This window comes from Dipteris shenzhenensis, chromosome 19 (genome assembly GCF_047967505.1).
Source record: "Dipteris shenzhenensis isolate YYH24624 ecotype China chromosome 19, Dip_SZ_1.0, whole genome shotgun sequence".
Lineage (NCBI taxonomy): Eukaryota > Viridiplantae > Streptophyta > Polypodiopsida > Gleicheniales > Dipteridaceae > Dipteris > Dipteris shenzhenensis.
In genome coordinates this window covers 4,557,671-4,571,720 of record NC_141614.1, presented here as the reverse complement: position 1 = coordinate 4,571,720, position 14,050 = coordinate 4,557,671, and the positions used below count along the sequence as shown (strand labels likewise).

Below are 14,050 nucleotides of genomic sequence, written 5' to 3'. Positions count from 1 at the left end.
GCCACGTGTCAAGCTATGCAGTGTTCTAAACAAATAGATTGCATCGCATTATTATGACAATGCGCCCTCATGAACGTCGAAAAAATTTTCGGCGAGAGCGCGGGTCCGTGCAATTTCTTTCATCGTTGTTTAACATTGCTACAGAAGGAGTTGTTGCAAGTATTGCTCCATGTTTGCAAACCATTGCTTCCTCTTCTTATGACATTGTTTGGGCCTTGCATAAGTAAACATTCACTATGCGAGTCAAAGAAAGATGTGAATGCCATGAACATGAGACATTTGAGCTCCTTATGGAGTGAAATACATTCACAAGATGAATGGACTTCAAAGAATGTGATAGGTGCTTATTTGCATGGGTGGAAGCCCCCTAGCTTCTAGGTCATTTCATTGTAACAAAGGTGCGACGTTCACGGATGGATTGAAAGTAATGTGCAATAGCAATGTCATATTTTCTTGAAGGGCACTTGGGTGCTTGATTTCTTCCATGGGTGAAGTATCTGCCCTTGCGGCCCTTCTTGTTTCACGAAGGCTTCGACGTTCATGAAAGGATGACACAACAATGTTAGAGTTTGCATCTTTGCCATTTTCAGGGATGCAGGATATCCCATGCATTCCTGTGTACTGCTGTGTGTAGGCTTGGTATTACAAATTCTAGTGGGACCACAGCTTCAAGGCCATACACCAATTGAAAAGGTGTATTCACTGTACTGACTTTGAGTGTGGTTCAGTATGCGCATAAGGTTGCATTTAGTTTATCTGCCCAATTAGAACGTTGTGTTTCCACTACCTTGGTGAGGATAATGCATAATATTTTGTTGGTGGATTCGGCCTGTCCATTCCCTTGGGGGTAGTAGGGTGTGCTTTTTCTATGGATTACCATAAAGCAGACAAGAGTTCTTGGATAACCTCATTGACAAAATGCGTGCCCCTATTCGACACAATTTCAATGGGGCATCTGAATCGGGTGATCACATTCTCGTATAAGAATGTTGCTGTGCTTCTGGCATCTGCCTTTTTGACTTTGCTTTAGCTTCAAGCCATTTGGTAAAGTAATCAGTAGCCACAATGATGTAGCATGCCTATGTTCCCTTCACTGTTGCTGCCGCTGGATGGATGGGACCCACAAAATCAATCCCCCATTTTTCAAATGGTTTTTGTGCAAAGTCCTTGAGTTGTGGTTTAGTAGTCCGTTGGCATACATCACAGCTTTTGACATATTCGCCACCAATAGCCTATGAGGAGGACTTTTCTTGCTGTGGCTTCCCCTTGGAAGTGTCCTCCTGCAATGCCTTCATGGACTTCACTAAGGATTGGCATGATCTCATGAGGCATTACACATCTTCTTAAAACTTGGTCCTTGATCATCTTATATAGTTGTCCTGCAATGAGTTGATAGGGTGCACCTTTTAAAATTAGTTTTCTGGCATCACTGCTTTCATTTCAGGGGGTGGTCTTCCTGCCATTAAGTACCCAATGATCTCTGCACACCAATCTAGAACAGCATCTATCTGAAATAGTGCGGCATCTGGCAAGTCATCTTCTACTCCAGTGGCTTCTTCTCCCAACTTGACATGAGACATGTGATCGGCAATGTAGTGTTGGGCACCTGTGTAGACCACTATTTTGAAGTTGAATTCTTGCAGTAGCAAGAGGAGCCATTTGGTTATTCTTCCTATTGTACATGGATGGTTCACAAGATAAAGCAATGCTTGATAGTTGGTGTAGAAGACAAAGTCATTTGGCAATAGATAGTGTCAAAATTTCTTAAAACTATACACCATTGCTAGGGCTTCTCTTTCTGTGGTGGTATAGTTGATCTCTGCCTCATTGAGTTGTCGCACGACTGGCAAAGTAGAATCGGTAGTCTTTCTTATGTTCACTAGGTTGGCAAAGCACAGTCCCAATTGCATACTTGGAGCCATCAGTATGAACATGAAAATCAATATCCCAGTTGGGAGATATAAGGATGGGTGCTGTGATTAGGTACCACTTTAAAAGCTCAAAGGCTTGGTCGCACCCTTCTGTCCATAAGAATTGCACTCATAATTTGTAAAGTGGTCTAGTTATCATGGCATACCACAAGATATATCTTCTATAATAGCTGCCATGTCCCATAAAGACCTGTACACCTTTGGAATTTGTAGGAGGAGGCAATTCCATGATGATTTTGATTTTGTCCATGTCAGTTGCAATCCCATGTTGAGAAATAATGTGTCCCAAAACAACTCCGTGGGTGACCATGAACTGGTATTTTGTTGGATTTAGGGAGATGTCATACTCCATGCATTTGATTAGAACTACTTCAAGACATTTTAAGTGGTCTTTTTTCGAGTGGATGCACAAATCATCCAAAAACGCCTATATAAATTTATTCTAAAATGACATGAAAGTTGTAAACATGACTCTCTAGAATGTGGCGGGGGCATTACAAAGGCCAAATGGCATGACTCTATAGGCAAATATACCCCATTCTATAGCAAATGCTATTTTTGATTGGTCACCAGGAGCAATTTGCACTTATCATAGCCACTAAAGCCATCCAAAGCTGTATATCTCTGATCTAGCCACCTTTTCCAACACTGTTTCTATTAAGAGTAGGGGATAGTGATCCCTTATTGTTGCGGCATTCACATTCTTTAAGTTAACACATATTCTTAGCTTCTTGTTGCATTTAGACACGATGACAATGGGTGAAACCCAATTAGTGTGCTCTATCTCATATATGAATCCAACATCTAAGAGTTTTTCCAGTTCGTCATAGACCATGGTGCCATATTTTGCATTTGTTTGATAAGGTCCACATACCTTAGGGTGGGCACCTTCCCTATTACTTCTGGTGAAATTCCCTTCATTTTCTTGTATGACTATGCTAGGGAGTCTCAATATTCCATTAGGAGTGCTTTGAGCTTTGTTTCATCTTCCTATGTAAGCTGTTTCCCAATGAATACCAATTTTTCTTCCTCCCCTTCAAGGGCAAGGTTTATTGTGAGAGTTTTGGCCAGTCCCTCATAGATTGGAGTCTCTCCAATGTTATTAGTCTTGGCATTGCTATGGGGAAACTCCCACAAGTGTAGTTCTTGAAATACTGTGGTACTTAAGAAGTCTCATTATCAAGCTTCATCCGCACATGTGGCTTAAACTTTCGAAACTTCTTACATTGGGAACTCTGGGGTAACTTTTTCATTGGCAAAGTATTCCCAAGCAAGGGTTCATTTGCTGTGCATACTCCTTCAAGTCCATCAAGGGACCATTAAAGAGGAGGTGGCTCAGATTTTGGGGGAGCTGGCTTGGTAAGATACGGCTCGATGATCCTAGTTTGGACTCGTTCGAACTCATTGAAGTTTTCAGTCCCCAGCAACGGCGCCAAATGTTGTCTCTTTCCCATGGCTTCTACAGGAAGAGCAGGGTATTCTCAGTATCAGTCAGGCATCACACTAAAGGGTAATATTCTCTCTACTTGAGTCGAGGGATCAAAAGTGATGGTATAATCCGTTGTCACCCTGTCATTTCTAGTAATCATAGGGTACACAGAGAAGTTTGTTATTCTAATGCAATCACCTACTTTCAAGTGCTTCGCAAACTCACTGTAATACAACTCATCGATATGCAGTATTATGAAATCGAGCCCAACTCTATCTATAAGGTCTACTTTGAGGCATTTTCGGTAGTTGACATTCGACAACATGTACGTGCTGTACTTATTAAGCACCTTTCCATCGAATGTGCAATTCTTGATCGTTAGATCGATCTCGAATACATGCAGGGTTTTCACTATTGGTTCTTCCTTTTCCTCACCTGGCCAACTATCTGGTTCATGCAAGGCTGGGACGTTTATTGGTTATAAATAAGAAGGATACTCCTCCTTGCATTCAACTACTCTAGGATTCTTATCATCGTGACATAGGCTTTCGGATGACTTTCTATTGGGAGAGGACCTATTGTTTGGAATTGTTTTCATAGTGGGAGGTGGCAGGCAATTCAAAAGAGATGCAACTCCATTGATAAGAGAAGCACTTGTGGCGTGATTTTTCACGGGGGAGGTTTTAGTTACAAAGCAAGTTGTTTCTATTTCCCTCTGGAACAATAGCATCTAGTACAAAAAAATATTTTATGTTATTGAAATTTCATTTATTCGGGTGATTAAAATTTAATAGTTTGTCATGTTACAAAGTTGAAGGGTAAATTGCCAATATGGGGGCTTCCTATTCAAATATTGATGAACAATGTAGGGAAAGCTCATAAAAAAGCTCCTAGCACCACACTATATAGTGTACTCACCATTCATTTCGGTTTTACTTGTTTCTCCCATTCATTTTCAATCAGGTCTGCACACATCAACTGTATTGAAGTGAAAAAATAGTTTTCTTCTTAAGTGTTGCAAAAGGAATCAAGAGGGAAATGTTCATCCAAAGAATGTGGGGGACTTCCACCTATATGTAAATGCATCGAAAGTAGATGACTCAGCAAAGACTTGGCAATCGCAATGAACTTGTGTTCTTTCAACTGTCCAACAAGCATTCGAATGCAGTCCACAATAATTTTGAATAGTGTTGCTACCGACCAGACATCCGAGCAGATTGCACACAACCAAATCACAGTTTTCCTCTTCACACTGAACATAATGTCCTTTCACCGAACCGGACAGAGCAACTGATTGTTAAACGTTGCCTTGGCGTTTACAAATAACACCCAAGAACATCACGAAACCCACTTGTCACAATGTCCATATAGCACATGACCCTGTTTGTTTTCGTGCACAATAAGACATACGCCCAATCGTCTTGCTTAACAATAGGGACTATTCAAAGAATCAAAGTCTCACATTCTTCCTTTGGATATAGCAACCGGACAAGGTTGTGTGCAACCAAATCCCCTCGAGCCCATTTCACATTTGACAACATCTCCTGCTAACGAATCACAAAGACAAAGGAATTGTGAGACTCTCCGTTGGGATCTATGAGCCACACCGCATGATGAAAGTCATTTGTTGACAAAGACTATCAGCAATCCACCTAAAATGAATTGGAGTAGACCCGACAATGACAGATACAACTTCAATACCACCACAGTCCACGTAGCAACTGTATCACTCACAAAAACAGTCCAAGTGAATCAAACACCCACACACATCCGCTTAGACCATCTGCACCCATTGCATGCGACATGCAATCCAACCATACAGAGCTCATAATCAACAAACATGACCACCAGCACTCAAACATCTACCTTTGCATTCCACCATCACAATATCGACTTGAGACACGAGAAGAACATACTGAAACCAAAACAACTAACGCTGAACTATCCAACACCTGCATTTATACACAAGTGCAACCTCTACATTGTATCAGAGCAGATAAACATCTGCCTGATATGATAGCTCTTGAATCCATTCGATTTAGCCTCATCAATAGAGGAAGCCAAGAATGGCTCCTTTGATGAGCGAGGCTTCCTATCTATATCTTGCAAGCTTCAAACTTCATGCAATTTCCGCCACTGTGAAGCAACATCCGTGTCGAAATTCATGCAATCTCCGCCTTGAAGTAGCATCCGTGTCAATGATCCACGATACCCCCAACCTGCAATCTCTTCGTTCGTCGAGAATTGAGGGAGTTAAGGCCTACACCACCCTTTCGTGGCATCAATCCACCAGGATTCGCCCGTTCATCATTGTGTCGCTCTGATTGTCCTCACACGTAACCCACAGTCCCGCAAAAAACAACCTTCTCCACTCTCCTCACCACACTCAGCCCACAACCCCAACACAAAACGCCACAAAAACATTTACAACCTAAACTAGAAGACAAAAGTACAAACCTTAATCTACAACACCAAAAGAGCGCAAAGAGTACCAACACACTCTAACCACGCTCTAACCCTTTAATTATCCGTACTTGCAACAGGAGTTGATTTTCAACGTTAGGGCGATCCATTTTCTACGTGTTCGTTTTGTAAGTTCTTGACAAGGGAATTTCGCCGAAACTTCTCCCTGTTTTTGATGAAATCGTGCTGAAGCTCGCACCCTATTGGTCTCCTTTTTCCGACTTAGCTTTTCTGCCCTTCTTTTCTGTGAATCTCTCCCCCAACCCTAGCGTTTTTTCATATCCCTTTGCGATTGCCAGCGGGCCGAGCCTTCAACGTTAGGCCAAGATGAGGATTATGATCAAGGGTGGCGTCTGGAAGAACACAGAGGATGAGATTCTGAAGGCTGCTGTGATGAAGTACGGGAAAAATCAGTGGGCTCGGATTTCTTCTCTATTAGTCCGTAAGTCAGCAAAGCAGTGCAAGGCTCGTTGGTATGAATGGTTGGATCCTTCCATAAAAAAGGTACGAGGTTTTTCCGTAACGAAAATTGAATCCTTGCGCTTTCGCTTTCGCTTTATGTATTCACCTTTATCATCATCTTTGCAGACGGAATGGACTCGAGAGGAGGATGAGAAGCTATTGCATCTTGCAAAGTTGATGCCGACACAGTGGAGAACTATAGCTCCCATCGTCGGCCGGACACCTGCGCAATGTCTAGAGCGTTATGAGAAGTTACTCGATGCGGCCTGTGCCAAGGACGAGAATTACGAACCCGCAGATGATCCTAGGAAGCTTCGACCTGGAGAAATCGATCCAAACCCAGAATCCAAACCCGCCCGCCCGGATCCTGTTGATATGGATGAAGATGAGAAAGAAATGCTGTCAGAAGCCAGGGCAAGGTTGGCAAATACACGTGGGAAGAAAGCAAAAAGGAAAGCCCGGGAAAAGCAGCTGGAAGAAGCTAGGAGGCTTGCATCTCTGCAGAAACGTCGGGAGCTCAAAGCTGCTGGCATTGAGGTCAGGCACAGGAGGAGGAAACAGAAAGGGATTGACTACAATGCTGAAATTCCTTTCGAGAAAAAACCGCCTCCAGGCTTTTTTGAGGTTTCACAAGAGGAAAGGCCGATCGAGGAACCTCAGTTTCCGACGACAATTGAGGAGTTGGAGGGGAAAAGGCGAGTGGACATAGAGGCACAGTTAAGAAAACAGGATGTTGCACGGAACAAAATCGCTCAACGTCGGGATACACCTGCTGCTGTCATGCAAGTCAACAAGCTGAACGATCCTGAAGCTGTTCGCAAAAGATCTAAACTAATGCTTCCTCCTCCTCAGATTTCAGATCGTGAACTGGAAGAGATAGCAAAGATGGGTTATGCAAGTGACCTACTTCTGGGGGAAGACGAGGGTGGGGAGGGTAGTGGAGCTACCCGCGCATTGCTCGCAAGCTATGGCCAAACTCCTAGGTTGGGTATGACCCCGCTTAGAACTCCTCAGAGGACACCCGGAGGGAAGGGGGATGCCATTATGATGGAGGCTGAGAATCTTGCCCGGCTAAGAGAAACGCAAACGCCTCTTCTAGGAGGTGAGAACCCAGAGCTGCATCCGTCTGATTTTTCGGGAGTGACCCCAAAGAAGAAGGAGATTCAAACTCCTAATCCAATTGCCACACCGATGCTGACACCTTCTGGTGGCGTGGGCTTAACACCTTTGAATAGAGTGACCACTCCTCACAAGGATGGGATTTCCTACGGAGTCACTCCTAAGGGCACACCCATACGTGATGAACTCAATATAAATGAAGGAATGGAAACGCCATACGATAGTATAAAAGCAGAAAAGGCAAGGCAAGCGGAGATAAGGAGAGGTCTAAGGGCAGGGCTGGGTGATCTTCCTGCTCCAAAGAATGAGTATCAGATTGTGGTTCCTGATTTGCTTCCAGAGGAACCAGATGCTGTGGAAGAAATGGAAGAGGACATGTCAGACAAACTTGCAAGGGAAAGAGCAGAGGAAGCAGCAAAACAAGCTGCTCTTTTGCGGAAGAGATCCAAAGTTCTCCAAAGAGACCTTCCAAGACCTCCACAAACCTCGTTGGAATGGTTGAGGAGCTCTTTAGTCTATGGTGAAGATGGCAAAAGTGCTCCCATGCCCACAACTGTGATAGAACAAGCGGATGAATTAGTGAGAAAGGAGTTGGTGGTCCTCCTAGAGCATGACAATGCAAAGTACCCGATGGAAGAGCTCTCTGCAAAAGAGAAGAAGAAGGGTAGCAAGAATATTCCTAATGGCAAAGCCCAGATCGCTATCCCCCAGATTGAAGACATAGAGGAAGAACGGATAAATGAGGTTCTCTTTCTGAAGCAGCCTTCTCCCTTGGTCTTTGCGATCTGATACAAAGTGTTTTATGAATCTTCACTGTGTTCCTATGTGTTGTCTTTATTTTTGAATTCTTAGAATGGCTTTGCAGTAGATCTTGGCAGTATCTATAAAGAGCACCTTTGTGCTTAAGAGAGTAGTGTCAATGCATGTTCTATTTTGATAGTTAATCACAAGTTTTTAAATTCTCCAAGGTTTAATAAACCAGAAGCTGATGCGTACTTCAAAATGGTGGGAACAGAGTAGGAAAAAGTTGAAATTATCCTTTTATTGAAAGAGTTTTGAATAGTAAGATCCAAGAATCGAAAATGTTCCTATTTCTAGAAGCAGTTTAGTTTTATCTATAGAATCTAGGTTACAGGATGTATGTGTGAGAGCATCTGTTTATACTCTAGTCTACACCCACCGTGGGGCATTGAGGACGTCAGTGGGGATGTCATAGTAGCTAGTCCCTGGCACCTGCCATGCGTGATGGAATTCTTTTCAACCTTATGAGTGACAATCATGAGATTGAAATTGCACTATATGTTTTGTTTTTAGAGAATGAGTTTGGGCCTGTTCCTGGATTCATCTAGATATGTAAAGATTAGAGGTTTCTAGTTCTGTGGAGTTTGTCGATTTGATTTAGTCGCAACTTTGCTGTACTTTTTGTTTGAGCTTTCTTTATTTGTCTATTCAGCCCCTTCTCTTTCTTTTCTTGCTTAAAGCCTTAAAACCTTGCTAGAGGATAGCACTTTAGCAAGGACCTTGAATTGGGTTGTGTGATTTTCCATATCAATTTTGCTCTAAAAAAATATTTGCTAGCTACAGCCATATTTTTCCATATGAGTGTGATTCGATTGCCCCCCTTCCTTTCTTTTAGTTGCAATTTTTGTGAAAGCCACTCTCTCTCTCACAAACACACACACATACACGCACACACGCACGCACATTTCTTGCTCGTAGTAAACCAAAGGTAGTGCCCATGAGCATTCTGAACTTGAACGTTTTGATGATGGGGATATTTGTATTTTCTTCTTCAGCTTTCCCAGCATGAGCTAGTATTAATGATAGACCCCTAGTTTATGACCCCAAGGTCATAGCATGAGCTAGCATTAATGATGGAGCTACATCCAACAGAAGGACCCTTTAAACGGGGTTGGCTAGTACTTTAATTGAAGTGTGCGTCAGGTTAAATTAAGCTACATGCAAACAAGAGTAGCTTGGCAGTCAACAAAGTGGTTTGCTGCTGTTCTGGCCTGTTTTGGGAGAGCCAGAAAGGTTCTGGACAGAAGCAGGAGGTACGAATTTAGAAGTACCTGGAATAGTGTGCTCATGCATGCCTTGCATGTGACTGTATATTTGGGAGCCTTACATGCAGATGCATGCTATTAACTCATTGCATGCAGGTCTTTCCCTTGATTAGCAAGAATTTACTAAATTGGGTTTGATTCATGCTTGAATTAAATTTGCATGCGGGTGTGCATAGAGACCTTCACGATTGCACGTAAGCTTGACTTCACTCTATGCCTTTACTTATACCACACTTCAGTGAGGGCTAACTTTAGACCCATGATCAAGGATGACCAACATGAGTAGTGATGCATGCTACTTTTCAGCCAAATATAGCTGGTGTCCGACCAACTTTATCAGCAACTCGTCTGTCTCTTGCTGTTCATACATTGGCAGCCTACTTGTGCCCTCTCCTACTCATCCACTTGATCTAGTGCCTTGCCTGTCTACATTTCTTGCACCTGATTATTGTGCTAGCACTAGGTATTTCGGTACTTCTTGTGCTAGCACTAGTTATTTTTGTGCTTCTTGTGGTTCATTTTCTGCCTCAAACCTCACCACATGTCCTCTTTCCAATATTTCTTTTTAACCCTGTACTAGCCTCAATTTTCCATCTTCATGCCCTCTTCTTCGTATGCTCCATAGGTGCCTATGGAGGGTTTGTAATATGATGAAGCACCCCCTTACGAGCCACCTTTGCCTGAGTCATCCATATTGCAGATTATGTCAAAGGTCACTTATATGAGCCAGATGGTTACACCCAGCAATTTAACCCATGTGGGCAATACAAAAGAAACTGCCTCCTTCGCTACATTGGTATCAGAGCACTGTTTTCTGGCACTTTGCGCCCCCCTTTCTGTTAGAAATCGAGCAACAGAGGGGATGATAGAATAGCCCAGGAGCTCACACAATGTGGTGTGGGGTGTGGAATCACAAACTTCTTAAACTTATGTGCATAGGATAGAAGTGCAGACTCATCAATAGACAATGAACCAGCCAGATATAGAAGACACCAAAATTATATATTTCTGTCCAAAGATATGGACACATTACAAAAGAGAGAGATCCAGAGTCCCACCAATGGTGTGGTCCTCTGATCTTACCACAAGGTCCTTCTCCTATCTGCCAGTTATCTCTAGACTCGAGCCCACGTGCTCCACCTCGAGCATAAGTAGACTTTCCGTTCAAAGATCTCAGCCCTAATAGACAGCCTAGGCTTCAGCCCCAAGTGAGTTCAGTCTGCAGCAACTCTGGCCCTGCTTTGCCTCCTGGATGTAGGCCAAAACTCCTGCTGCTTCTATGCTTGCTGACTTGCTGGATGAATTGTTATTTCCTTGTTTGTATAGGACGTATTTGAGAAAGGGAAGTTGTTGCGTTTCAATCATGTATTGAGTCCTTTCGTGGCGGCAGATGTGAAGGCACATAACCCTCATACTATTGAGTGGGCAGCCCAGCTTGCAGAAGTATTTGAGCCAAAATATTATAGCAAGTATAAGATTGTAATGGGCAGCATGCATGGTACTGCGCATGAGGCTGAGAAGAAGCCTAAGTTGGGTCATTGGAATGATAGGAAATATGCAGCAGCACCCTTTCCACGGTCTCCTACTGTTTTAGGGAGTAAGATGCCCTATGCTAAGCCATATAGGCCATCAGATGCCAAGCCAAGAACCACGCCTACTGCTAGAAATGAAAAATCAGCTATTCAGCAGTATATCAGGCCCATAATGGACAGTAGGAAGAAGTGTGGGGATAAATGGACCCTTGAGCATCGGGTAAGATGTGGAACATTGGTTTGCCACAGAGTCCTTGGATCGCTCTCATGATGAGATAGCAATAATACATGATTGGGATGAGCTCCCGACACTGGAGCCCCGAAGGGAACTGATTTTCCTTTTGATCCGGGTGGTGCTACTGATCTGCGATTTCGTAAGCGTACATCTTTTTTTGTGGAGCATCGGGTTGCTATGCCTTTTCATGCACGTGAGGATACGAGTGGTAATGCTCTTGTGGACGAAGAGGAAATTCATTGGGATGCCCAGCCATGTCCCTTCATGCTTTGACGGGTGCCAAAAGTGCCCAAACTATCAGATTGAAAGGGATGATTAATGGCAGGACTGTTCACGTGTTGATGGACAGCGGTAGCACTCTGGGACTGATTGCTATTGAAATAGATCATGGGCTAAGAGTAGAGTGGCAAATAGACAGCTTATGATCAGCAGATATGTTTGTCAGGATGCAAGAATCAAGTTCTCTGATGATTATGAATTTGCAGGTGATCTCTTGGCATTGGATGTGGGCCCAATAGATCCTGTCCTGGGCTGTGATTGGTTGAAACCATTGGGCAAAATCAGCATGGACTTAAAATGCTTTGTCACTTAGCTTTGTCCACAGGGGTAGATTTGTAATATTGCATGGTATTGCAACCCCAGGTCATTTCAGCAAGGCAGCTGGCCAAAGGGCTCAAGAGGGACTGTACCATCTATGCGTTGAATGTGTTGCCCTCAAGGAGAGGTGTTGGATCATGCCATAGTCCTAGACATGGTTGGATAGATATGCGTTTCTAAAGGTTAGAAACGTTAGAAACCTGCCTTAAAATTTAGGGCTTTTGCCCAAAAATTGCACCTTGGGTAAGGTGGACAGCCGCACATCTTACGGCGCCATTTCCAACACCTCGATCTGCTCAACACTTGAAGTCTGCGATCTCGTGTGTTGATCTTGGAGACCTGTGTGCTTTCTGCCTGCCCTCAGCAAAGTTTTGAGTACTTGCCTTGGATTTTGTATATTGTATGATGTATCATGTATGTTCAAGTAATAACTGCAATGTGCATGGGCCATGGCACATGCAGCATGATGGATCTCAGTATCTACTATAAATTACTAATAACTAATAAGATATATATATATATACATATATATAAGATTTATTTATTTATTTGTTTCTAAAGTTTAGGTACTCGACCCTAAAACGTACCTAACGTTTCATACCTGACGTTTCTGACAACCATGGTCCTAGAGATGAGTAGCAAGCCAATTAATAAGGCCCCGTACCGTCTTTCTAAGGTAGAAGTGGCAAGACATGTGCGAGAATTGCTTGAGAAGAATTTTATCTCTCATAGCACTTCTCCTTTTGCGTCCCCAGTACTCTTGGTAAAGAAACAAGATGAATTTCATTCATGTGGCTTGCCGCGAGAGAGAGAGAGAGAGAGAGAGAGAGAGAGGTCTGCGGGAGGCCTATGGCCTATGGAACAAAGAGCAGAGAAAAAGCGAACTCATACAAGCCTCAGTACGCTGATGCAAAGGGTGCGCTAGGGCCTTTGCTGAGTACTAATCTATTCCTAATCATAATCATAATTATAATTAGTCTATCCAAATACAAACTGAGACAAGTTCGTCTCGAAGCTGGGACTCAGAAAACCGAAGCCCGGCTGGTACAGTGATGGCTCTCTGATGAGCTGTGAAGTTATCTCGTATCTACGTGTGTCGGGTTGTCTCGCATTGCGGTGGTGGGGGATGCGGGCTCCTCGATTTGTGAACTCTTTGGGCTATGTTCAGAGTGACTCCTCGTCTCTGTCGGTCACCTCTGAGGAGTGCGCTGATAGGTCGGACGTGAATAGAATGTACTCTGGGTACTGTTGGTATTGCAATGGTGCGTTGCCCTATCAGCTAGATTTAGATGCTCGTTTGGGAGAGACTAAAATGAAATCGTTTAGACTTCATAAGCAGTTGTAGCTTGAATGAAGAGATTTTGGACTACTTTTGATTAGCCTTCTCCTTTAGTGCTATGGCTGAGTCTGCCCTTCACCTCCGAAGTGCCGACAAAAACTCAGTATGTGTGGGTGTGTGGATTTGTATGTGTGAGAGCATGTTTTTATACCATGTTGGGCGCCGATGATGTCGATGGGGATGTCATAGTAGCTAGTCCTGGCTATGCATGATGGAGTTTATGGTTTTCAATCTTATACTGCACTATGTTGTTCTATCAGAGGATGAGTTTGGGAATGTTCTTGGATTCATCTATATGTACTCGGGGTACTCTCTGTCTCGCGTGAGGTCTTTGTGTCCCTCTCACGGTGGTATTGTGTCGGTTGCTAATCGAGGTTGTTCTCATGTCGGCTAGCTCCTCCTCCTCAACTCCACTGTGTCTGGGGCTGACTCAAATGTATAGAAGTTTGTGATGCGTCACTGTGCCGTGTCAGCCTCTATGTCTTGCAATGTGGCACCTGGCTATCCCCTGCTGCTCTCATTTGTCGTAGTAGTGTCTCCTTGTGCCGGCGAGAGAGTGTATCACGAGGACGTGAAATTATGGGACTTTTGCTTCAGCCTAGTGAGGCTTGCATGAGTTTGCTTTTCTGTGTACTTTGTCCCATAGGCCTTTGAGGCGTCTTGTGGACGCTAATACATCTCTCTCTCTCTCTCTCTCTCTCTCTCTCTTGCTCTGTGTGTCACGAGGACGGGAAATTATGGACTTTTGATTTGCGACTCTCGTAATAGGCCATGTGTGCGGGACTGCGGGACTTGGGGAATTAAAATTCCCTAGTGGGCCCTTAGGAATTGTGAGTGTGCGCACAGTTACTAGGCAATTAATTCCTAGGGCCAAAGT

The 14,050-nt window shown here is 43.6% G+C and overlaps 1 protein-coding gene across 2 annotated transcripts in view; it reads left to right on the top strand.

Moving 5' to 3' along the window:
- The first annotated feature begins 5,913 nt into the window (after positions 1 to 5,913).
- CDC5 (cell division cycle 5) overlaps positions 5,914 to 14,050 on the top strand; it is a 45,025-nt gene continuing 36,888 nt past the window's right edge. The window contains exons 1-2 of one of the 2 annotated variants that reach the window (XM_087390373.1): positions 5,914 to 6,327; positions 6,412 to 8,148. In XM_087390373.1, coding sequence (XP_087246499.1) covers positions 6,151 to 6,327; positions 6,412 to 8,148 — 1,914 coding nt within the window. In that variant the 5' untranslated portion in view covers positions 5,914 to 6,150. The remainder of the gene's footprint in view (positions 6,328 to 6,411; positions 8,149 to 14,050) is intronic. The other variant, XM_087390372.1, reaches the window with a different exon arrangement.